Raw genomic sequence first — 25,725 nt, forward strand, 5'->3', positions numbered from 1 at the left:
GGGGTTGGGAGTAGACTGCACGGGCCGAATGGCCTCATTCTACTCCTGCATGCAAGCCCAGTTACTCACGCGACATACCTTTAGAAAGGAGACGAGGAGGAATTTCTTTAACCAGAGGGCGGTGAATGTGTGGGATTCACTGCTACAGGCGGCTGTGGAGGCCACAAGGCAGTGGGTATTTCTAAACGGGAGATGGATAGATTCTTGATCAGTACGGGTGTCAGGGGTTATGGGGAGAAGGCAGGAGAATGGGGTTAGGAGGGAGGGAGAGATAGATCAGCTATGATTGAATGGTGGGGTAGACTCGATGGGCCGAATGGCCTGATTCTGTTGCAGTGATGAATGGCATAGACTCGATGGGCCGAATGGCCTCATTGTGTTGCAGTGACGAATGGCATAGACTCGATGGGCCGAATAATAATAATAATGGATGGGATTTATATAGCGCCTTTCTAATACTCAAGGCGCTTTACATCGCATTATTCATTCACTCCTCAGTCACACTCGGTGGTGGTAAGCTACTTCTGTAGCCACAGCTGCCCTGGGGCAGACTGACGGAAGCGTGGCTGCCAATCTGCGCCTACGGCCCCTCCGACCACCACCAATCACTCACACACATTCACACACATTCACACACAGGCAAAGGTGGGTGAAGTGTCTTGCCCAAGGACACAACAACAGTATGCACTCCAAGCGGGATTCGAACCGGCTACCTTCCGGTTGCCAGCCGAACACTTAGCTCATTGAGCCATCTGTCGTCCCAATGGCCTGATTGTGTTGCGGTGATGAATGGGGTAGACTCGATGGGCGGAATGGCCTGATTGTGTTGCGGTGACGAATGGGGTAGACTCGATGGGCTGAATGGCCTGATTGTGTTGCGGTGACGAATGGGGTAGACTCGATGGGCTGAATGGCCTGATTGTGTTGCGGTGACGAATGGCGTAGACTCGATGGGCCGAATGGCCTGATTGTGTTGCGGTGACCTGTGGGGTAGACTTGATGGGCCGAATGGCCTGATTGTGTTGCGGTGACGAATGGGGTAGACTCGATGGGCTGAATGGCCTGATTGTGTTGCGGTGACGAATGGGGTAGACTCGATGGGCCGAATGGCCTGATTGTGTTGCGGTGACCTGTGGACGGACGTACTGACCTTGACCAGGTTGTAAGGCTCTCCACTACGATGCAGTAAGGACAGCGCCGCCTGCAGTGTACGCCACACCACTGTTTTGCCGCTGCCCGTCTTGCCCACGATCATGACCGAGTGGCGGGAGCTCTGGGTCTCGTGGAGTTGGATGACCTTCGACACGGTGAACTCCGTCACCTGGTAGCCCGTGTCCACCAGCGCTGTCTCGATGGCATCTTTAAGCTGCCGCACAATACGGAGGAACACGTGTTTCAGGTTCAGTGTCGAGAGATACAGCGCTGAAAACAGGCCCTTCGGCCCACCGGGTCCGTGCCGACCAGCGATCCCCGCACACTAACACTATCCTACACACACTGGGGACAATTTACACACACACCAAACCTGTTTAGGAGGGAGTTAAATGTGGCCCTTGTAGCTAAAGTATGGAGAGAAGGCAGGTACGGGATACTGAGTTGGATGATCAGCCATGATCATATCGAATGGCGGTGCAGGCTCGAAGGGCAGAATGGCCTCTACTCCTGCACCTATTGTCTATGTATCTATGTATCTATGTATGTTTTTGGTAGACATAAGTGCTGGAGAAACTCAGCGGGTGCAGCAGCATCTATGGAGCGATGGAAATAGGCAACGTTTCGGGCCAAAACCCAAAGGAAATAGGCAACGTTTCGGGTCGAAACCCAAAGGGTTTCGGGCCGAAACGTTGCCTATTTCCTTCGCTCCATAGATAGAAACATAGAAACATAGAAAACGTTGCCTATTTCCTTCGCTCCATAGATAGAAACATAGAAACATAGAAAATAGGTGCAGGAGTAGAGGCCATTCGGCCCTTCAAGCCTGCACCGCCATTCAATATGATCATGGCTGATCATCCAACTCAGTATCCCATCCCTGCCGTCTCTCCATACCCCCTGATCCCTTTAGCCACAAGGGCCACATCGAACTCCCTCTTAAATATAGCCAATGAACTGGCCTCAACTACCTTCTGTGGCAGAGAATTCCACAGATTCACCACTCTCTGTGTAAAAAATGTTTTTCTCATCTCGGTCCTAAAAGATTTCCCCTTATCCTTATGACCTTATTACCTAGAGTGTTGGGAGTGGATTGGAAAGTGCGATCAGTTCAGTTCATTGTCACATGTACGTGTACGGGCACAGTGGCAAAATAACACAGAGCTAGTGGACTTGGTGGGCGGAAGGGCCAGTTTAAGTGCAGCATCTTTCAATACAAAAAATATCTGGCCTACCTTCCCGTAGTCCAAGACAGGGGTCTCCACACCGGGGAACAGGTCGTGGATAATGCCACCGAACAGCGGCATGTCGATGGAAGTCAGCTTGGCCATGTTCATGTCCTTCATGGACATCAGGAGGATCTAAACACACACACACACACACGGTGAATCACTGCTCATCACTGTAGACACACGCACACACGCACACACACACGGTGAATCACTGCTCATCACTGTAGACACACACGCACACACACGCGCGCACACACGCGCACACACACACACACACACACACACGGTGAATCACTGCTCATCACTGTAGACACACGCACACACGCACACACACACGGTGAATCACTGCTCATCACTGTAGACACACACGCACACACACGCGCGCACACACGCGCACACACACACACACACACACACGGTGAATCACTGCTCATCACTGTAGACACACGCACACACGCACACACACACGGTGAATCACTGCTCATCACTGTAGACACACACGCACACACACGCGCGCACACACGCGCACACACACACACACACACACACGGTGAATCACTGCTCATCACTGTAGACACACACGCACACACACGCGCGCACACACGCGCACACACACACACACACACACACGGTGAATCACTGCTCATCACTGTAGACACACGCACACACACGCACACTTGCTCACTCACACACATGCTCACTCATACACACACACAGTGAATCACTGCTCATCATTGTAGATACATACACGCACACACGCACATGCACGCACACACATGCTCATTCACACATGCACGCACACACATGCTCACTCACACACAAACACACTTGCTCACACACACATGCTCACTCACACACAAACACACTTGCTCTTACACACACACTTGCTTACTCACACACACACACACACTTGCACAATCCCACGTGTGTGCACATTTTCACTCGCACACTCACTCTAGCACGCGTACAGATATAATTACACGCCCCCAAACAGACACGGACCCACCCGCCCACAACCAACCTAGTAAGTTGGGGTGGTGTGGGCCGAAGGGCCTGTTCCTGTACTGTACTGCTCTATGTTGTAAGGCATGCTGGCATGCATGGTTCCCTGTGAAGCCCGGGTCCCGACATGCATGCATGCATGGTTCCCTGTCCCGTGCAGAGCCACAGGGTGGGTTTGTCTCACCTCCTCGTCAGAGAGCTGGGGCTTGTCGCGCCGTTTCTTGCCAGCGTAGCGCAGCAGGGAGGTGAGGGCACGCAGGCCAAAGTCGTAGTGATCCTGCTTGGACAGTTGCTGCACCGCCAGGGAGTACAGAGTGTACACCTTCTTGGCCAGGGCCTGAGGAAGACACAGAGAGAGAGAGAGAGAGAGAGCAGAGTAAGCTGCAAACTACACCATCTGTGTCTCATCCCCCCACCTCCACAAGTACCCCCCACACCATCTACAATGGGACCCGGCCACTTGCCCACGAGTGTAGCTCCAGCAACGCTGAAGAAACTCATCGTCATCCAGGACCAAATAATCCACGTGACTTTACCCAGGGGAGGAGAACCAAGATAGACACACAGAGAGGGCGCTGGAGTAACTCAGCGGGTCAGGCAGAAAAGAGGGTCTCTGGGGAAAAGGAAAAGGTGACGTTTCGGGTCTTCAGGCTGAGCGTCAGGGAAAGGGGGAACGAGAGGCTAGGACGGGTTTGGAGGGATATGGACCAAATGTGGACCAGGTTTGGACTAGTGTAGCTGGGACATGATGGGCTGAAGGGCCTGTTTCCACACTGTATCACTCTATGACTAGTGTAGCTGGGACAAGTTGGGTTGAAGGGCCTGTTTCCACACTGTATCACTCTATGACTAGTGTAGCTGGGACATGTTGGGCTGAAGGGCCTGTTTCCACACTGTATCTCTCTATGACTAGTGTAGCTGGGACATGTTGGGCTGGTGTGGGCGAGTTGGGCTGAAGGGCCTGTTTCCATACTGTATCACTCTGTGACTAGTGTAGCTGGAACATGTTGGCCGGTGTGGGCACGTTGGGCTGAAGGGCCTGTTTCCACACTGTATCACTCTATGACTAGTGTAGCTGGGACATGTTGGGCTGAAGGGCCTGTTTCCACACTGTATCACTCTATGACTAGTGTAGCTGGGACATGTTGGGCTGAAGGGCCTGTTTCCACACTGTATCTCTCTATGACTAGTGTAGCTGGGACATGTTGGGCTGGTGTGGGCGAGTTGGGCTGAAGGGCCTGTTTCCATACTGTATCACTCTGTGACTAGTGTAGCTGGAACATGTTGGCCGGTGTGGGCATGTTGGGCTGAAGGGCCTGTTTCCACACTGTATCACTCTATGGGAGATGTTGACGGTACTTTGGAGAAATGAATGGAGGATATGCAAATAGCATCGATGATCAAGGACATCAGGGAGGCACATGATGGGAGACATGAGGCAGCCGGTGCAGGAAAACATACCTTGCAGTTGCTGAATCCCTCAGCAAACAAGATGATCTCTGCGATCAGTGTGGAATCGGGAACCACCATGGAGATGGGCCTGAACATGGACTTCAGGTTGTCCGGCAACTCTGTGCGGCCAGCATACCCTGCAACCAGAGGACGTAGGTTCAAGGTGAGGGGGAAAAGATTTAATAGGAACCAGAGGGGTACCTTTTTCACACAGTGGGTGGTGGGTGTATGGAACAAGCTGCCGGAGGAGGTAGTTGAGGCTGGGACTATCGCAATGTTTAAGAAACATTTAGACAGGTGCATGGATAGGACAGGTTTAGAGGGATATGGAGCAAATGCAGGCAGGTGTTTGGAGTTTGTACGTTCTCTCCCCGTGAACTGCGTGGGTTTTCTCCGAGATCTTCATTTTCCTCCCACACTCCAAAGACGTGCAGGTTTGTAGGTTAATTGGCTTGGTGTATGTGTAAATTGTCCCTAGTGTGTGTAGGATAGTGTTAGTGTACGGGCACCGCTGGTCGGTGTGGACCCGGTGGGCCGAAGGGCCTGTTTCCGTGCTGTATCTCTAAACTAAACTAAAGGTGGGACTAGTGTAGATGGGGCAAGTTGGTCGGCATGGGCGAGTTGGGCCGAAGGGCCTGTTTCAACGCTGTATCTCTAAACTAAACTAAAGGTGGGACTAGTGTAGATGGGGCATGTTGGTCAGCATGGGCCAGTTGGGCCGAAGGGCCTGTTTCAACGCTGTATCTCTAAACTAAACTAAAGGTGGGACTAGTGTAGATGGGGCATGTTGGTCAGCATGGGCCAGTTGGGCCGAAGGGCCTGTTTCAACGCTGTATCTCTAAACTAAACTAAAGGTGGGACTAGTGTAGATGGGGCATGTTGGTCAGCATGGGCCAGTTGGGCCGAAGGGCCTGTTTCAACGCTGTATCTCTAAACTAAACTAAAGGTGGGACTAGTGTAGATGGGGCATGTTGGTCGGCATGGGCGAGATGGGCCGAAGGGCCTGTTTCCGTGCTGTATCTCTACAGTCTAAAGGTGGGACTAGTGTAGATGGGGCATGTTGGTCGGCATGGGCGAGTTGGGCCGAAGGGCCTGTTTCCACGATGTATGACCCTATCTTCCCTGTACTTAGTGCTGAGGGTAGGAATCCACAACTCCATCTCATACAGGGGCCATTCCACACTCTGTAAATTGCTCCTGGTGTGTAAGGGAGTGGATGGGATAACAAACCTGGAACTAGTGTGTGTAGGATGGAACTGCAGGTGCTGGTTTAAACCGAAGAAAGACACAACATGCTGGAGTAACTCAGCGGGACAGGCAGCATCTCCGGAGAGAAGGAATGGGTGGCATTTCGGATCGAGACCCGAATCGTCACCTATTCCTTCGCTCCATAGATGCTTCCGGGTCTTGACCCGAAACATCTCCTATCCCTCCTTCAGACTGGTTAGGGATAAGGGCGATGATGGAGAGAGTGAGACGGTGGACATGGAGTTTGAGGGCCAGACTCCCCTCTGCCCTGGTGGCCTCACCCGGGTTCATGGTGATGAAGATGCCACACGACCAGACCAGGTTAATCTCACGGCCCTCGAAGATGAAGCGGGTCAGGCCAGCCGACAGCGCGGACAGGATGGAGAGGATCTGCTGGGCCACCACCGACAGCACCTCGATGTTGATGCGGTTAAACTCGTCGAAGCAGCCCCAGGCTCCAGTCTGCACACACAAACATCCAACATCATCTCGTCAGCACAGCGAGCCCACAGTCTAACAAGTGACGGCACATTGCATGGACCACAGGCTGCTGAAACTAAAGCAAGGCCGCAACTTCCACACAAAGGGATACAGGGTGCTGGAGTAACTCAGCGGGTGGGTCAGGCAGCATCTGTGGAGAACATGGATAGGTGACGTTTCACACAGAGTGCTGGAGTAACTCAGCGGGTGGGTCAGGCAGCATCTGTGGAGAACATGGATAGGTGACGTTTCACACAGTGCTGGAGTAACTCAGTGGGTCAGGCAGCATCTATGGAGAACATGGATAGGTGACGTTTCACAGAGTGCTGGAGTAACTCAGCGGGTCAGGCATGCAGCATCTGTGGAGAACATGGATAGGTGACGTTTCACACAGTGCTGGAGTAACTCAGTGGGTCAGGCAGCATCTATGGCGCTAAGGAAATAGGCAACGTTTTGGGCCGAAACCCGTAAGGGTTTAGGCCCGAAACTTTGCCTATTTCCATAAGGATTTCGGCCCGAAACGTTGCCTATTTCCTTAGCTTCATAAATGCTGCTGCACCATAACTCAGCGGGTCAGGCAGCATCTGTGGAGAACATGGATAGGTGACGTTTCACAGAGTGCTGGAGTAACTCAGCGGGTCAGGCAGCATCTGTGGAGAACATGGATAGGTGACGTTTCACAGAGTGCTGGAGTAACTCAGCGGGTCAGGCAGCATCTGTGGAGAACATGGATAGGTGACGTTTCACAGAGTGCTGGAGTAACTCAGTGGGTCAGGCAGCATCTGTGGAGAACATGGATAGGTGACGTTTCACAGAGTGCTGGAGTAACTCAGTGGGTCAGGCAGCATCTGTGGAGAACATGGATAGGTGACGTTTCACAGAGTGCTGGAGTAACTCAGCGGGTCAGGCAGCATCTGTGGAGAACAGGGATAGGTGACGTTTCACAGAGTGCTGGAGTAACTCAGCGGGTCAGGCATGCAGCATCTGTGGAGAACATGGATAGGTGACGTTTCACACAGTGCTGGAGTAACTCAGTGGGTCAGGCAGCATCTATGGCGCTAAGGAAATAGGCAACGTTTTGGGCCGAAACCCGTAAGGGTTTAGGCCCGAAACTTTGCCTATTTCCATAAGGATTTCGGCCCGAAACGTTGCCTATTTCCTTAGCTTCATAGATGCTGCTGCACCATAACTCAGCGGGTCAGGCAGCATCTGTGGAGAACATGGATAGGTGACGTTTCACAGAGTGCTGGAGTAACTCAGTGGGTGGGTCAGGCAGCATCTGTGGAGAACGTGGATAGGTGACGTTTCGGGTCGAGACCCTTCTTCAGACGGATTTCAGGGGGGGGAGAAGAAAGCTGGGAAAGGGGAGGGGCAGGACATAGTGTAGCGTTGACACAGGCAGGGCGTTTACCCTCAGTGCAGCCCCTCTGATACAGTGACACTCCATCACTACTGCCCCTCTAACATTGAGACCCCCCAGTTCTGCCCCATGAATGTAAAGCTCAGTCACTTTCACCCACCATGTGTGGGCTGTGCCCATGTACTGGGAGTGTGGGGATGAACTGCATTACTAGGTTCAGCTGGAGATGAACCCAGGTAGGATTTGGCCGGAGACGTCCAATTCTGTCGGTCAGTGAATGTCCAGTGGTGGGATAGTCTGGGGACCAGAGGTCAGACAATAAAAGGACGTTCCATCAGGAAGGAGATGAGGAGGAATTTTTATAGTCGGAGGGCGGTGAATCTGTAGAATTCTTTGCTACAGAGGGTGGTGGAGGCCAGGTCAGTGGATACTTTTATGGCAGAGATAGACAGATTTGTGATTAGTACGGGTGTCAGGGGGTTATGGGGAGAAGGCAGGTGAATGGGGTTAGGAGGGAGAGTAGAATTGATGGGCCGAGTGGCCTAATTCTGCTCCTATCACTTATGACCTTATACACTGTATATTTTTACTGCTTCTTCCGCTCACCTGTGCCAGTCCAGAGTACATGCGTCCCATGGATTTGTAGTCCAGCCCTTCAGAGCAGTTGACCACGATGACGTACATGCCCAGAGACTTGCCCAGGTCCTTCACCGTCTCCGTCTTGCCCGTCCCGGCCGGGCCCTTGGGGGAGCCACCTCGATGCAGGTGCAGGGCTGTTGTCAGGGTCATGTAGCACCTGGGAAGAGGCATAGAAACATAGACAATAGGTGCAGGAGTAGAGGCCATTCGGCCCTTCAAGCCTGCAGCGCCATTCAATATGATCATGGCTGATCATCCAACTCAGTATCCCATCCCTGCCTTCTCTCCATACCCCCTGATCCCTTTAGCCACATCTAACTCCCTCTTAAATATAGCCAATGAACTGTGACCTCAACTACCTTCTGTGGTAGAGAATCCCACAGATTTACCACTCTCTGTGTGAAAAAAAAATGTTTTTCTCATCTCGGTCCTAAAAGATTTCCCCCTTATCCTTAAACTGTGTGTGACCCCTTGTTCTGGACTTCCCCAACATCGGGAACAATCTTCCTGCATCTAGCCTGTCCAACCCCTTAAGAATGTTGTAAGTTTCTATAAGATCCCCCCCTCAATCTTCTAAATTCTAGCGAGTACAAGCCGAGTCTATCCAGTCTACATGGGACGACAGATGGCACAATGGGCTAAGTGTTCGGCTGGCAACCGGAAGGTAGCTGGTTCGAATCCCGCTTGGAGTGCATACTGTCGTTGTGTCTTTGGGCAAGACACTTCACCCACCTTTGCCTGTGTGTGTCCTTGGGCAAGACACTTCACCCACCTTTGCCTGTGTGTGTCCTTGGGCAAGACACTTCACCCACCTTTGCCTGTGTGTGTGGATGTAATTATGTGAAGCACTTTGGGGTCAATGCAAGTTGACTAAAAATGTGCTATATAAATAAAGACATTATTATATGAAAGTTCTGACATCCTTTCATTGTTCGGTTTGGTTTGTTGTCACGTGCAGGGTTGAGGTACAGTGAAAAGCTTTTTGCTGTGTGCTGGCCAGTCAGCGGAAAGACAATACATGATTGCAACCAACCCGAAGATACATGATAATCAAATTATGTTTAGTGCAAGGAAGTGTCGGATCAAGGATAGTCCGAGCTGGACAAAAATGCTGGAGAAACTCAGCGGACGAGGCAGCGTGTATGGAACGAAGGAATAGGTGATGTTTCGGGTCCAGACCCGGAAGCATCTATGGAGCAAAGTGTTTGGCAACTGGGAGATCAGGTAGGTCCTGGCGTACTGAGCGAAGGTGTTCCGTGAAACGATCGCCCAGTCTGCGTTTGGTCTCGTCGATGTATAAGAGTCCACATCTTGAACAAGGGATACAGTGGAGGAGGTGCAAGTTGACACAGACTAGCCCAACCCATTGCCCACTGGACGCCTGACACTGTGTCAGCTCGGGACAAACAGCAAGGAGGCAGGAATTCTCTGCCACAGAAGGCAGTGGAAGCCAAGTCACTGGATGTTTTCAAGAGAGAGTTAGATATAGCTCTGAGGGCTAACGGAATCAAGGGATATGGGGGAGAAAGCAGGAACGGGGTACTGATTGGGGATGATCAGCCATGATCACATTGAATGGCGGTGCTGGCTGGAAGGGCCGAATGGCCTCCTCCTGCACCTATTGTTCTATCCACCAGCAACAATACACAGAGTGAGTGAGAAGGGGGAGCAGGCCGCACCTGTCTGTGAGCGGAGTGATCACCAGACGGCCCGAGTTGCCCAAGTACTCGTAACCGTACTGGAAGTGTGTGTTGGTCTGTCGGACTAAACAGTCGTCCAGGTCCTGCAGAACATAAAACAACAGTTAGACACAAAATGCTGCAGTAACTCAGCCGGACTAATTAGAGGAAGGACATTCTTGCTATTGAGGGCATTCTTGCTATTGAGGGCATTCTTGCTATTGAGGGCATTCTTGCTATTGAGGGAGTGCAGCGTAGGTTTACAAGGTTAATTCCCGGGACTGTCATATGCTGAGAGAATGGAGCGGCTGTGGGCTTGTACACTCTGGAGTTTAGAAGGATGAGAGGGTATCTCATTGAAACATATAAGATTGTTAAGGGCTTGGACACGCTAGAGGCAGGAAACATGTTCCCGATGTTGGGGGAGTCCAGAACCAGGGGCCACACACACAGTTTAAGAATAAGGGGTAAGCCATTTAGAACGGAGACGAGGAAACACTTTTTCACACAGAGAGTGGTGAGTCTGTGGAATTCTCTGCCTCAGAGGGCGGTGGAGGCAGGTTCTCTGGATGCTTTCAAGAGAGAGCTAGATAGGGCTCTTAAAGATAGCGGAGTCAGGGGGTATGGGGGCGAAGGCAGGAACGGGGTACTGATTGGGGATGATCAGCCATGATCACATTGAATGGCGGTGCAGGCTCGAAGGGCCGAATGGCCTCTACTCCTGCACCTATTGTCTATTGTCTATTGACATGCAGCATCTCTGGAGAGAAGGATGGATGACGTTTCGGGTCGAGACTCTTCTTCAGTCTGAAGATGGGTCTCGAACCGAAACGTCACCCGTTTTGTGTCTATCTTCCAGCATCTGTAGTTCCTTCCTACACATTCAACCTACAAACCTGTACGTATTTGGAGTGTGGGAGGAAACCAGAGCACGCGGGGAGAACCCACACGGCCACCAAGAGAATGTGCATACTGGGTACAGACAGAACACAGATATACTGTACCTTGTCCCAGTATAGGCGGAGCTGGCTCAGCCAGTCGAAGGCCGTCACATCCATGCAATTAATCCTGTAGAGGCGGTCGATGACATCACGAGCGTGGACCTCCACCGTCACCAGCGCCACCACCTTCAGCCGCATGATCTTGGTCATGTTCCCTCGGATGGCCTCCGAGTACTTGTGTAACATGCTGACCTAGACGCACCAACGGCAAGCAAGTGTTTACCCCAACACACTCACCCTCCATCCATTCCTATCCTAACAGGGCTTTCTCATGCTTCCCTCACTCTCCTGTCCCCCTCCCTCTACTGTCCCCCTCCCTCTACTGTCCCCCTCCCTCCCTCTCCTGCCCCCTCCCTCCATGCCCCCCCTCCCTTCCAGAACAAGGGGTCACAGTTTAAGGATAAGAGGGAAATCTTTTAGGACCGAGATGAGAAAATCATTTTTTACAGAGAGTGGTGAATCTGTGGAATTCTCTGCCACAGAAGGTAGTTGAGGCCAGTTCATTGGCTATATTTAAGAGGGAGTTAGATGTGGCCCTTGTGGCTAAAGGGGATCAGGGGGTATGGAGAGAAGGCAGGGATGGGATACTGAGTTGGATGATCAGCCATGATCATATTGAATGGCGGTGCAGGCTCAAAGGGCCGAATGGCCTCTACTCCTGCACCTATTATCTGTGTTTCTATGTTTCCCTCTCCTGTCCCTCCCTCTCCTGCCCCCTTCTCTCTCCTGCCCCCTCCGCTACCGTGGTGACACTAACCCCCTTATGCACCCAGTCCAGATTGACGGGGAAGACCGATCCAGTGTCGGGAGAGAAGATCGCGGGAACGCAGGCAATTATCTCCGCTGGAGGAGACGGAGAGAGACGGCTACAGCCAAGCTGGGGGGGTGGGGGGGGGGGGGGTGAGTGAGGGGAGATTACCTCTCAAGGTCAGGGAGTTAGTGTGAAGGACCGTCGGTGTAAAGGTGTAACTGTGAGGACGACGTGATATGCTGCCTGACCCGCTGAGTTACTCCAGCAATTTGTGGTTATTGTTGGAAGATAGAAGATTTCCGCCGACTGGTTGGCACGCAACAAAAGCTTTTCACTGATAGACAAAAGTTTTGGGCCGAAACCCAAAGGAAATAGGCAACGTTTCGGGCCGAAACCCAAAGGAAATAGGCAACGTTTCGTCACTGAAACCGGACTGATCTGAAACAGCTTTTCCCCACAAGATTTGTGCTTTCATCTTCTACTGTAGCCACTGTAAACCCCGCAGACACACGCCGAGGCCCACTCACCTGCTTCCTTTTAATAACTCGCAGGGGTTTTCTGTCCTCGAGATCTTTGGCCGTCACCAGCGCCTTGGTGACGTCTGTTGTCCATTGGATCTGGCTGGAGGTGATCAGCATCTGGGGCAAAAAGACAAGAGTGGGCGGGCGGGCGGGTTGTTGGGCCGGCAACGTTAGAGGACAGCTTCAAGGATGGGGGGAGAGCAGTGGTTGTTAACCTGGGGGTCATATGGGCCTTTGCCGGGGGTCATGAAGGGGACACAAATAACATATCATTTTGGAAGGTAGACAAAAATGCTGGAGAAACTCAGCGGGTGCAGCAGCATCTATGGAGCAAAGGAAATAGGCAACGTTTCGGGCCGAAACCCTTCTTCAGACTGATGGAGGGTGGGGGGGAGAAGGAAGGAAAAAGGGAGGAGGAGGAGAACCCGAGGGCAGGGGGGATGGGAGGAGACAGCCCAAGGGCTAAAGAAGGGGAGGAGGCAGCAAAGGCTAAGAAAATTGGGAGAATTCAATGTTCATGCCCGCAGGATGCAGACTCCCCAGACTCCAATTTCCGGTGTTGCTCACTCTGGCCATGGAGGAGACCCAGGACAGAGTGGTCGGATGGGGAATGGGAGGGGGAGTTGAAGTGCTGAGCCACCGGGAGGTCAGTTAGGTTCTTGCGGACCGAGCGGAGGTGTTCGGCGAAACGATCGCCCAACCTCCGCTTGGTCTCCCCGATGTAGATCAGCTGACACCTAGAGCAGCGGATGCAGTAGATGAGGTTGGAGGAGATACAGGTGAACCTCTGTCGCACCTGGAACGACTGCTTGGGTCCTTGAATGGAGTCGAGAGGGGAGGTAAAGGGACAGGTGTTGCATTTCTTGCGGTTGCAACATATCAATTTGTTGGGCCCATGTTTGTTGGGCCACATACAGTGTTTTGTTCGCGTATAATAATAATAATAATGTTTTGTTTATAGGGACAGTGCATATTAATGAACATTTGCATGTAAATATGCGAGATTGTAACCAATCAGTAGCTAATTTCCGTCTCTAGTCCCAGGCAAAGGTAGGTGAAGTGTCTTGCCCAAGGACACAACGACAGTACACACTCCAAGCAGGATTCGAACCGGCCACCTTCAGGTTGCCAGCCGAACACTTAGCCCATTGTGCCATCTGTCGTCCTGTTATGCGCCTACTGGTGCCAAAAAGGTTAAGAACCACTGGGATAGAGGTTCCTTATGCCCCTGTCCCACTTAGGAAACCTGAACGGAAACCTCTGGAGACTTTGAGCCCCACCCAAGGTTTCCGTGCGGTTCCCGGAGGTTTTTGTCAGTTTCCCTACCTGCTTCCACTACCTGCAACCTCCGGCAACCACCTGCAACCTCCGGGAACCGCACGGAAACCTTGGGTGGGGGGCAAAGTCTCCAGAGGTTTCCGTTCAGGTTTCCTAAGTGGGACAGGGGCATTACTCTTCTTCTTCTTCTTGCGTACGGAGTGCACAGCCTAAAGTTGTCGGACAACTTGTTCTATTTGATCCTATTTGATTGTGCACGCCAGGTTGATTGCATTCGTCGAATCTGGGTGGACAGACCACGTGAAGGTTGCAATCTCCCACCCCGTTAGTTTCTCTGAGAGGTGTGGTCGCTATGTCAGGTCGCTCGAGGCCTGAAACAAATAGATTAGCTGTCCATGTGCAACTTGCCAACTTAACCCGAAACGTCACCCGATCCTTCTCTCCAGAGATGCTGCCCGTCCCGCTGAGTTACTCCAGCTTTTTGAGTCTCTCTTGGCAACTTGGGATCTGCAGTTAATGTCCCTGCTGTTTCAAGTGAGGTCGATCAGGCAACACAGTAATTGTCACCTTTCTCTGGGGACATCCAAGGTTGTACGAACTGCTTCTCTCTGCGATGCCCAAACATTCAAGAGTTCTTTATCCCACATATTGTCCGCTGTGGGCAAGTTGGCCAGTTTCCATGCTTTATTCGGCGGCACGACTCACCCGTTGCCCCTACAGCCTGTCTGTCTTTTTTAAATTTTGTGTCTAGTTAAATGTAGTGTTGGTGTTTTTTAATACTGGTTTTAAATGTGTATATGTGGGGGGCGGGGGGGGGGAAACCGTTTAAAATCTCTTCCCTGTCCGGGAGACCCGACCTTTTCCCTGTCGGGTCTCCGTTGTTGTTGGGGCCTAGCACCGTGGAGCGGCCTCCAACCTGAACGACCCGGGGGCTCGGGAGACTGCGGAGACTGCGGACTACTCACCATCGTGGGGCTGGCCGGCCTCGGAGCGTGGGGAGCGGTGGTGACTCGCTGCTGCGACTCGACTCCAGGGGCTCGGAGGCTCCAGCAACGCAGCCGCAGGTCCGGTGGACTGGGACATCGGGAGCTCGCGGGTCCGGGGGGAGAGAGAGACCGCTTCCCGGAGCTCCCGCAACGCGACTTCTCCAGCCCGTGTCGCGGGGTTGGAACGACCCGGAGTGGGGACGTACATCGCCCGGCGCGGCTTCATGGCCGTGGGACATTCCAGCGCCCGCCGGGGGCTCCAACTTTGTGACTTTTAGACTGGGAGCGGAGCCGTAAATCGCCCGGCACGGCCTAAAATGGCCGTGGGACTTATCATCGCCCGCCTGGGGCTTGGACATCGGGAGAGAGATTGAGAGCAGGGGAGAGAAAAGACTTTGCCTTCCATCACAGTGGGTTCACTGTGATGGATGTTGGTGTGAACTTAATTGTGTGTATGTCTGTAGGACATTGTCTTTGTTTGTATGGCTGTGGAAACAGAATTTCGTTTGAGTCTCACTGAGGCTCAAATGACAATAAATTGTATTGTATTGTATTTATGTGCCTGGTCTATGCTGGAGGAACTCAGCGGGACAGGCAGTATCTGTGGAGTGAAATGAACAGCCGATGTTTTGGTTCGGGACCCTTCTTTAGTCTGTAAGGGCTTCAGATGGACACACAAAGCTGGATTAACCCAGCGGGTGAGACAGCATCTCTGGAGAGAAGGAACAGGTGAGCGGTGTATATTGTCCGGTGTGGGCAAGTTGGCCTGTCCCACTCTACATGACGGGGGCTGGTGTGAGCCTGTGAGCTCGCCACTCACCTGGCTGTGACCACTCACCTGGCCGGGCCACTCACCTGGCTGTGACCACTCACCTGGCCGGGCCACTCCTTCACCCACTTGTCCCGCCTTGTCATCATTTTCTTCAGGGACATCCGGGCCTCCTTGAGCAGGTCCTTGAGAGTGAATCGCATGGTGCGTTCCACGTCGCAGAGCCAAGCCTGGGAGGACAAGAACACATTGCAGCAACAGGGAGCGGGGCGCACCTCAATGCACCTTCGGTAGTAAACTCAATTCCAGCAATGTTGAGTGTTTGATCCTTGACCAAGGGGACTCCTTTTTTTGCAGGTGAGCCCACCCTCATTAAAACAGCCGACTAACTTTGACAAAGACAATATTGGGCCATTCTCTGGGAAGTGAACCGACAATTCACACACGTGACCAGCCTGTCGCCACATAGTGTGACAGGTAAAACCATTTCTTGTCAGAGATTAATCTCATTCGCTGCTATTTTCCCACCCAGGGAACTATAATGCGTGTAAACATTCTAGCTTTTTACAAATCCACAACAGTTTGGCAAGTCGTGGACAAAAAACGTCACACACGTGGCCCCTGACCCGAAACAAACATTGGCAGCCTGACATATAAACATTTCGAAAATAAAATATATGAACCATACAAAACAATATAGCTGTGATGCTTCCAGAATGAGAAAGGATTATTTTGGGCCACACACGTGACTAAGAATGGGCCTGGTTCAGACAGGGAAGGTACTGCACACAACCAGACTTGCAGCCGGACATTGTGGGCCACCAGGTCCCTCTACATGTGGGTGCTGGCCATGGAGGTAGGTACTGCATGTACCCCACCCACACCTCCGCCCCTCACCGACAGCCCCCTCCACACACACACACCCCCCCCCGTCTCTCACTGACTGCCCCTTGCCCCTCCACACACACACACCCTCCCCCCCCCCGCCTCTCACTGACCACCCCCTCCACATACACACACACACCCCCGCCTCTCACTGACCACCCCCTCCACACACACCCTCCCCCCCCCGCCTCTCACTGACCACCCCCTCCACACACACCCCACCCCCGCCTCTCACTGACCACCCCCTCCACACACACCCTCCCCCCCCCGCCTCTCACTGACCACCCCCTCCACACACACCCCACCCCCGCCTCTCACTGACCACCCCCTCCACACACACCCTCCCCCCCCCGCCTCTCACTGACCACCCCCTCCACACACACCCCACCCCCGCCTCTCACTGACCACCCCCTCCACACACACCCTCCCCCCCCCGCCTCTCACTGACCACCCCCTCCACACACACCCCACCCCCGCCTCTCACTGACCACCCCCTCCACACACACCCTCCCCCCCCCGCCTCTCACTGACCACCCCCTCCACACACACCCCACCCCCGCCTCTCACTGACCACCCCCTCCACACACACCCTCCCCCCCCCGCCTCTCACTGACCACCCCCTCCACACACCCCCCCCCCCCCCGCCTCTCACTGACCACCCCCTCCACACACCCCCCCCCCCGCCTCTCACTGACCACCCCCTCCACACACCCCCCCCCCCCCCCCGCCTCTCACTGACCACCCCCTCCACACACACCCCCCCCCCCCCCGCCTCTCACTGACCACCCCCTCCACACACACCCTCCCCCCCCCGCCTCTCACTGACCACCCCCTCCACACACACACACACACCCCTGTCTCTCACTGAAGGCCCCTCCACCCAAGTGCAGGAGTAGGCCACTCGGCCCTTCGATATCTCCCTACCTCCACTGGGCCCTCCAGCAAGGTGGGATGTTTGAACTCCACGTACTCGCCATCAGCGGAGAACATTCCCGCCGCTTCCATCTTGTTGGTCACTCCCACCTGGAAATACAGATGGGGGCAGGGGGTGGATGGCAGCGCGGCGGTGGGAATCCAGCACAGCCTCTCTCCCTCCCCCACTACCTGCTCCCTCCCCCACTACCTGCTCCCTCCCCCACTACCTGCCTCACAGTGGGGGGGTGAGGTGAACGTGGGAGGGAGGGGGTCAGGGGGGCTGAAGTGGCAAGGCACGAGTGAAAGAGGGTGAGTGAGAGGGAGTGTGGGTATGAGGGGTGCAAACCGGGTGGGGGGTGCGGGGAGTAAGGGGTGCAGGGAGGGGGGGGGGGAGGGGAGGGGAGGGGGGGGAGGGGAGGGGGAGATGGAGCGGGAGAGGGGGGCAGTGGGAGGGGAGGGGGCGGGAGGGGTTGGAGCGGAAGACCCAGAGGGAACAGGGGGAGGGGTGCATGTGCGGGGGGGGGTGTGTGCAGGGGGAGCAGGACGGTGAACAGTCCAGAGTGAATGTGAATCCAAGTTAAGAGGGCATGTGTGTGGGAGAGTGAGTGTGGATGAATGGTCAGTGGGTGGGGATAGGGCTGGGTCAGTGGGTGGGGACAGGGCTGGGTCTGGGGGTGAATGGTCAGTGGGTGGGGATAGGGCTGGGTCAGTGGGTGGGGACAGGGCTAGGTCTGGGGATGAATGGTCAGTGGGTGGGGACAGGGCTGGGTCAGTGGGTGGGGACAGGGCTAGGTCTGGGGATGAATGGTCAGTGGGTGGGGACAGGGCTGGGTCTGGGGGTAAATGGTCAGTGGGTGGGGACAGGGCTGGGTCTGGGGGTGAAAGGTCAGTGGGTGGGGACAGGGCTGGGTCTGGGGGTGAAAGGTCAGTGGGTGGGGACAGGGCTGGATCTGGGGGTGAAAGGTCAGTGGGTGGGGACAGGGCTGGGTCTGGGGGTGAAAGGTCAGTGGGTGGGGACAGGGCTGGGTCTGGGGGTGAATGGTCAGTGAGTGGGGACAGGGCTGGGTCAGTGGGTGGGGACAGGGCTGGGTCTGGGGGTGAAAGGTCAGTGGGTGGGGACAGGGCTGGGTCAGTGGGTGGGGACAGGGCTGGGTCAGTGGGTGGGGACAGGGCTGGGTCTGGGGATGAAAGGTCAGTGGGTGGGGACAGGGCTAGGTCTGGGGGTGGGGACAGGGCTGGGTCAGTGGGTGGGGACAGGGGTGGGTCAGTGGGTGGGGACAGGGCTGGGTCTGGGGGTGAAAGGTCAGTGGGTGGGGACAGGGCTGGGTCTGGGGGTGGGGACAGGGCTGGGTCAGTGGGTGGGGACAGGGCTGGGTCAGTGGGTGGGGACAGGGCTGGGTCAGTCGGTGGGGACAGGGCTGGGTCAGTGGGTGGGGACAGGGCTGGGTCTGGGGGTGAATGGTCAGTGGGTGGGGACAGGGCTGGGTCTGGGGGGTGAATGGTCAGTGGGTGGGGACAGGGCTGGGTCAGTGGGTGGGGACAGGGCTGGGTCAGTGGGTGGGGACAGGGCTGGGTCTGGGGATGAATGGTCAGTGGGTGGGGACAGGGCTGGGTCAGTGGGTGGGGACAGGGCTAGGTCTGGGGGTGAATGGTCAGTGGGTGGGGACAGGGCTGGGTCTGGGGGTGAATGGTCAGTGGGTGGGGACAGGGCTGGGTCTGGGGGTGAATGGTCAGTGGGTGGGGACAGGGCTGGGTCTGGGGGTGAATGGTCAGTGGGTGGGGACAGGGCTGGGTCAGTGGGTGGGGACAGGGCTGGGTCTGGGGCTGAATGGTCAGTGGGTGGGGACAGGGCTGGGTCAGTGGGTGGGGACAGGGCTGGGTCTGGGGGTGAATGGTCAGTGGGTGGGGACAGGGCTGGGTCTGGGGGTGAATGGTCAGTGGGTGGGGACAGGGCTGGGTCAGTGAGTGGGGACAGGGCTGGGTCAGTGGGTGGGGACAGGGCTGGGTCTGGGGGTGAATGGTCAGTGGGTGGGGACAGGGCTGGGTCAGTGGGTGGGGACAGGGCTGGGTCTGGGGGTGAATGGTCAGTGGGTGGGGACAGGGCTGGGTCTGGGGATGAATGGTCAGTTGAATGATGGCGATAGTGCTGGCCCCAGGGGTGAGGGAATGGTCAGCGGATGGACCTGGACTTGGGCTTGGGCTTGGATGGGTGACGTGTCATGGCGCGGAGATGCACAAACGTACACGTGGGCAGAATATCCAGACAGCCGAGGTGGCCCCCAGGCAAGTCTACCTTTTGCATCTTGAGGGTCTTGATGTTGTCGAAGCATTTCTTCATGTGGGGCTGCACGGCTGGGGGGTTGCGCGACTGCCCCAGGATCTCCAGCAGGTCGTCGTTGGACAGGAAGTAGAAGCGCGGGAATATCTGCCGCTTGGTCTCCAGGTACATGTCCAGCGACTTCTCAATCTCCTCCAGCTTGCCGTTCATTCCGTTCAGGGAGTCCAGGAGACCTGAGGCAAACAAGGGCAGCCTGCATTCTCACTCAATACACAATCGGTGCAGGAGTAGAGGCCATTCAGCCCTTCGAGCTAGCACCGCCATTCAATGTGATCATGGCTGATCATCCCCAATCAGTACCCCGTTCCTGCCTTCTCCCCATATCCCCTGACTCCGCTATCTTTAAGAGCCCTATCTAGCTCTCTCTTTAAAGCATCCAGAGAACCGGCCTCCACCGCCCTCTGAGGCAGAGAATTCCACAGACTCACCACTCTCTGTGAGAAAAGTGTTTCCTCGTCTCTGTTCTAAATGGCCGACCCCTTATTCTTAAACTGTGGCCCCTGGTTCTGGACTCCCCCAACATCGGGAACATGTTTCCTGCCTCTAGCGTGTCCAAACCCTTAATAAGCATATGTTTCAATAAGATGTTTTACTCCTACAACCCTAAAGAAGGTGCAGGTTTGTAGGTTAATTGGCTTTGGTAAAATTGTAAATTGTCCCTAGTGTGTGTAGGATAGTGTTAGTGTGCGGAGCCCGCCGGTCAGCACAGAGTCGGTGGGCCGAAGGGCCTGTTCCCATGCTGTATCTCTAAACTAAACCAAACTAAGTGAGTTGAGGGTGGGCACAAAATGCTGGAGTAACTCAGCAGACGAGGCAGCATCTGTGGAGAGAAGGAATGGGTGATGTTCCGTCTCTCCATAGATGCTGCCTCATCCGCTGAGTTTCTCCAGCATTTTGTGTCTACCTTCGATTTTATCCAGCATCTGCAGTTCTTTCTTACACATAGGTTTTGTAGTCAATGCCGACTATGTTCTGTTGTGCTGAAGCAAAGCAAGAATTTCATTGTCTTATACAGGGACACATGACAATAAACTCTCTTGACACTTGAAGTGAGTTGAGGAATGGCTTGCAGCGTTCAATGCAGTTAAGTGTGAGGTCAAACCAGGGCAGGATCTTCACAGTGACTAGCTGGGCTCTGGGGAGTGTTTTACAACAGAGGGGTCTTGGAGTACAGGTACATACTTGCCTGAAAGGGGCGGTGCTGGTAGATAGGGTGGTCGAGATGGCCTTAGCTACATTGGTCCTCATCAGACAGGGAATTGGGTAAAGAAGTTGGGATGTACAACATGTTGGTGACTGTTGTTCAGTTTTAATCACCCTGCTATACTAAACTGGAGATTAAGAGTGCACTGAAGACAAGCCTCTACTCCTCGGAGGGCATGAGGATGAGGGGGTATCTTATCGAGATGTACAACATCTTGAGGAGAATAGATAGGGTGAATGCACAGTCTTTAATCCAGCATAGGGGAAACAAGAACCAGAAGGCATGTTTAAGGTGAGGGGGGAATGATTTAATAGTGAACCTGAGGGGCAACTTTTCCACACAGAAGATGGTGGGTGTATGGAATGAGCTGCCTGGGGAGGTGGTTGAGGCAGGCACTATAACAGCATTTAACAGATATTTGGACAGGTATGTAGATAAGGGATACCAGGCAAATATAGGCAGGAGGGAGTAGCGTAGATGGGTCACCTTGGTTTAGTTTAGATTTGAGATACAGCGCTGAAACAGGCCCTTTGGCCCACCGTCACCACCCACCAGTGATTCCCGCACATTAACACTATCCTACACACACTAGGGACAATTTATTTTTTACAACATACACCAAACAAATGAACCTTACTAGCTGTATGTTTTTGGAGTGAGGGGGGAAACTCTCGGAGAAGACACACGGGGGGAGAAGGTACAAACTCTGTAGCCGGGATGGAACCCGGGTCTCCAGCGAAGCAGCAACGCTACGGCATGGACAGTTTGTCCCTCAGGCAGGGCTGCTCCTGTCCTAAGCTGACCGATCGTACCTGGATGATGGGTCCCTCGCAGGGCATTGGGCTCGAGGACCAGGCGATGCATTATCACCTTCCACTGGTCGTTGATGCTGTCAAACTCGGCCGACTCCTGAGGAAGCTGCTTCCTGATGTCCTCGCCAAGGAAGATGTTCTGCAGTACACAAAGCCCCCCGGGGGGGAGGTGAGTTATTCACCAGAGCCAACCTTGCACCCAACTCCCCTCCGCTCCTGATTGCACGGGGACTTAACATCATGCGCGGAAACAGTCCGAGTCCATGCCGACCAGCGATCCCCGCACATTAACACTATCCTACACACTCTAGGGCAACTTTAACGGCACATAACAATGTTCTTTCACTTATTGATGAACAACTAATGATGAGCAGATATACCAGAACCAAACACAGTCAGTCAAAGAGAAAAAGTATGTACAAATCCACAATCAATATATTTGCCCCCTGGGGGGGCAAAATGTACCCTCTGGGGGTAACTTTACCCCAGGTTGGGAACCCTTGCTCGAGGGACAATTTTTCCATTAATACCAAGCCAATTTACCCTCAAACCTGTACGTCTTTGGAGTGTGGGAGGAAACCGAAGATCTCGGAGAAAACCCACGCAGGTCACAGTGTGAACGTACAAACTCATAGAAACATAGAAACATAGAAAATAGATGCAGGAGGAGGCCATTCGGCCATTCAAGCCTGCACCGCCATTCATTGTGATCATGGCTGATCGCCCCCTATCAATAACCCGTGCCTGCCTTCTCCCCATATCCCTTGACTCCACTAGCCCCCTAGAGCTCTATCTAACTCTCTCTTAAATCCACCCAGTGACTTGGCCTCCACTGCCCTCTGTGGCAGGGAATTCCACAAATTCGCACAACTCTCTGGGTGAAAATGTTTTTTCTAACCTCAGTCTTAAATGACCTCCCCTTTATTCTAAGACTGTGTGTGGCCCCTGGTTCTGGACTCGCCCAACATTGGGAACATTTTTCCTGCATCTAGCTTGTCCAGTCCTTTTATAATTTTATATGCTTCTATATAACTGGGGAAACAGACAGCACCCGTAGTCGGGATGGAACCCGGGTCTCTGGCGCTGTGAGCGCTGAAAGGCAGCGACTCCACCACATTGGCCATGTGTGATGGAGCTTCATCATTTACCTCCAGGTACAGCCACTGCCTCTGTACAGTCAGCGTCATCTCTATCACCTCCAGGATGAGAGAAAGAGTCCGCTCCCAGTAGTCCACCAGCTTGTCAAACGCCTTCAAGTATGGAGACGACTTCATGGTGGACAGCGTCAGCTGGTTTTCCTCCAACGTCTGGAAGATCTCGTCAGTTCCTCTGCGCACAAATAAAGATGAGAGAATGATAGTAATAGAGTTGTACACACACACACACACAAACAGCTCCTTCTCCATCTTGTCCCTGTGGAGCTTAAACCTAGTTTAGGTTAGAGATGCAGTGTTTTCAAGAGAGAGTTAGATTAGCTCTAAGGTCCAAAGGAATCAGGGGATATGGGGAGAAAGCAGGAACAGGGTACTGATTGTGGATGATCAGCCATGATCATATTGAATGGCGGTGCAGGCTCGAAGGGCCGAATGGCCTCTACTCCTGCGCCTATTGTCTATGTTTCTAACCACACACAGGGCTCTGGTTCCAGGTAACTGCATCCACAGTGGGCATGCTAGCAACCAAGCTCATTGCACATTGTTGCTTCAACGACCCACCTCAGCTTATGATGGCCTTTGTCCTTGTACGAAACGAGGTCAAGAGTTGTAACTTCCCAGCTTTTCTTTATTCCCTCCAGAGCCTGTTGGGGAGACAAGCAGATCAGTTGAATCCAGGGTTAAAGTCCATGAATGACAGTCAGCTGTAGTGCTCAGTAGCGCTGCCTGTCGTTGTATCAATGCTGCTCCCGTTTACACTCTCCTTTCCCTGAACGCATGCAATGATGTTGTCTCTGCCCGTGAAACGTTTCAATCAAGGGGGCAGTGGGTGACGGGAGAGATGAGTGGGTAGACCACAGCACAAAGTCAGGTGTACCTGGCTACCTGACCAGGTGCACGTGCAGTCTCGCTGTAAGTGGGGGACAATATTCAACCAGAGGGGCGCAGGAGGATGAGGGGTGATCTTATGCAGGTGTATAACATCACCTTATTTTTCCAGGTGTATTACATCAAGTGGGGAGATGCACAGAGTCTCTTGCCCATAGTAGGGGAATCGAGGACCAGAGGACACAGGTTCAAGGTGAAGGGGAAAAAATGTAATAGGAATCTGAGGGGTAACTTTTTCCACACAGAGGGTGGTGGGTGTGTGGAACAAGCTGCCAGAGGAGGTAGTTGAGGCTGGGACTATCCCAACGTTTAAGAAACAGTTAGACAGGTACATGGATAGGACAGGTTTGGAGGGATAGGGGCCAAATGCGGCCATTCCTTATCTCTGTGTCTCCCTCTCCCCTGACTTCAATCTGAAACGTCACCCATTCCTTCTCTCCAGAGTTGTTGTTGCCTGTCCCGCTGAGTTACTCCAGCATTAATTTTCAGTTTGTCAGTGCACTGGGCCCAAGAGCAACACGCCTGCTGCCCTTACCATCTCTATGGAGAGCTCCTTGCTGGCAGCCGATGAGATGCCGCTGATTACATCAGCATATTGCTCCAATCCTAGGTCAATGATCTTCTCCAGCGTGAAGTCATTGCTGGTCTGATCAAACACCTTCTGTACCTCGTCCTTGATGCTGTTCCAGTGCCTGAAAGTCAACATCCACAGAAAAATATCGGCTGTGGTGTGCTGTAGCAAGTCTCGTTACATTTTAAAAAGTAATGCACTTAATGGACTTTATACTGTAAATGGGACAAGTTTCATCGTGGCAGCCGAGCCTGCGCAGTGACAAGTCACTTTTAATTCGATAGCACATTTAAAAACAACTCTCAATGACCAAAGTGCTTTACACCAGTGCAGATACTAACATGCTACATACAGTGGTACATAGATAAACAATACATACATATATACATACATACACCACTCCCTCAGAGGGCCTCAAGAAACGCTTGTGAGTAGAAATAGGTTTTAAGTCTAGACTTAAAGGAGTCGATGGAGGGGGCAGTTCTGATGGGAGGAGGGATGCTGTTCCACAGTCTAGGGGCTGCAACTGCAACCGAGGAGGTGTTGCAGGGAGGCGGTGGTTTGGGAAGAGTTAACCAGGGAGTTTCCGGAGGGTACGGTCCCTGGGGAAAGCGGTGGAGACTAAACTACCTAACAGTCTGGACACCCGAGACACAGGATTCAGCCGAGTCCAGAACAGGGCAGGCTCAGGGAAGAGCATGGAATCAGGAATAACCATGTCGGGGAAGGGACTGCAGCTCACCTGCCACGCATGGCCGAATTCTTCAGGTCAGTGATCAGTGGCATTGTCTTCTTAAACTGCTGGACCTTGTTCTTCGATGTATTTATAATGTCCCAGTTTCTGTCCTAAAGAATTGAATAGAAAGGCAGGAAGTTAAACCCAGTGAATAGGGAAATGTACAATCTACAGACACCTTCCCAGGGTCCTGCCCAGCTGGGGGCATTGGACAAAATGTGTAGGAAAGAACTGCAGGTGCTGGTTTAAACCGAAGGTAGACACAAAATGCTGGAGTAACTCAACGGGACAGGCAGCATCTCAGAGTCTGAAGTCTTCAGTCTGAAGAAGGGTCTCGACCGGAAATGTCACCCATTCCTTCTCTCCAGAGATGCTGCCTGTCCCGCTGAGTTATTCCAGCATTGTGTGCCTACCTACAGACATTGGACTTTGTCTCTGGAGCTGATGCTGAAAACTATATTGTACACTCTGTAAATAGACACAAAATGTTGGAGTAACTCAGCGGGACCAATATTAAATTCTCTAACTTCAAGAACCTCTCTCTGGCTCTAGATTGACTGCAGCTTCTGGTACAACCAACGCAAGCAGTCTATAAAGTACATCACGGTAATGGCACAGCCTCCCTACGCTGCCTATCAATGCCGCGGCTGGCCCAGAAACCACGCAAGAGAA

At 53.4% G+C, this 25,725-nt stretch overlaps 1 protein-coding gene across 1 annotated transcript in view; it reads right to left on the reverse strand.

Moving 5' to 3' along the window:
- The window catches only part of dnah2 (dynein axonemal heavy chain 2), a 121,087-nt gene that overhangs the window by 51,858 nt on the left and 43,504 nt on the right, over nt 1–25,725 (reverse strand). The window contains exons 25-41 of the mRNA XM_033016320.1: nt 25,060–25,163; nt 24,282–24,438; nt 23,420–23,502; nt 22,853–23,033; nt 21,705–21,843; nt 19,644–19,861; nt 17,360–17,458; nt 15,655–15,780; nt 12,524–12,634; nt 11,249–11,437; nt 10,245–10,348; nt 8,533–8,722; nt 6,368–6,548; nt 4,848–4,975; nt 3,571–3,723; nt 2,388–2,513; nt 1,151–1,366 (exon numbers count right to left, since the gene is read on the reverse strand). Coding sequence (XP_032872211.1) covers nt 1,151–1,366; nt 2,388–2,513; nt 3,571–3,723; nt 4,848–4,975; nt 6,368–6,548; nt 8,533–8,722; nt 10,245–10,348; nt 11,249–11,437; nt 12,524–12,634; nt 15,655–15,780; nt 17,360–17,458; nt 19,644–19,861; nt 21,705–21,843; nt 22,853–23,033; nt 23,420–23,502; nt 24,282–24,438; nt 25,060–25,163 — 2,505 coding nt within the window. The remainder of the gene's footprint in view (nt 1–1,150; nt 1,367–2,387; nt 2,514–3,570; nt 3,724–4,847; nt 4,976–6,367; nt 6,549–8,532; nt 8,723–10,244; nt 10,349–11,248; nt 11,438–12,523; nt 12,635–15,654; nt 15,781–17,359; nt 17,459–19,643; nt 19,862–21,704; nt 21,844–22,852; nt 23,034–23,419; nt 23,503–24,281; nt 24,439–25,059; nt 25,164–25,725) is intronic.

Source organism: Amblyraja radiata, unplaced genomic scaffold (genome assembly GCF_010909765.2).
Source record: "Amblyraja radiata isolate CabotCenter1 unplaced genomic scaffold, sAmbRad1.1.pri S43, whole genome shotgun sequence".
Lineage (NCBI taxonomy): Eukaryota > Metazoa > Chordata > Chondrichthyes > Rajiformes > Rajidae > Amblyraja > Amblyraja radiata.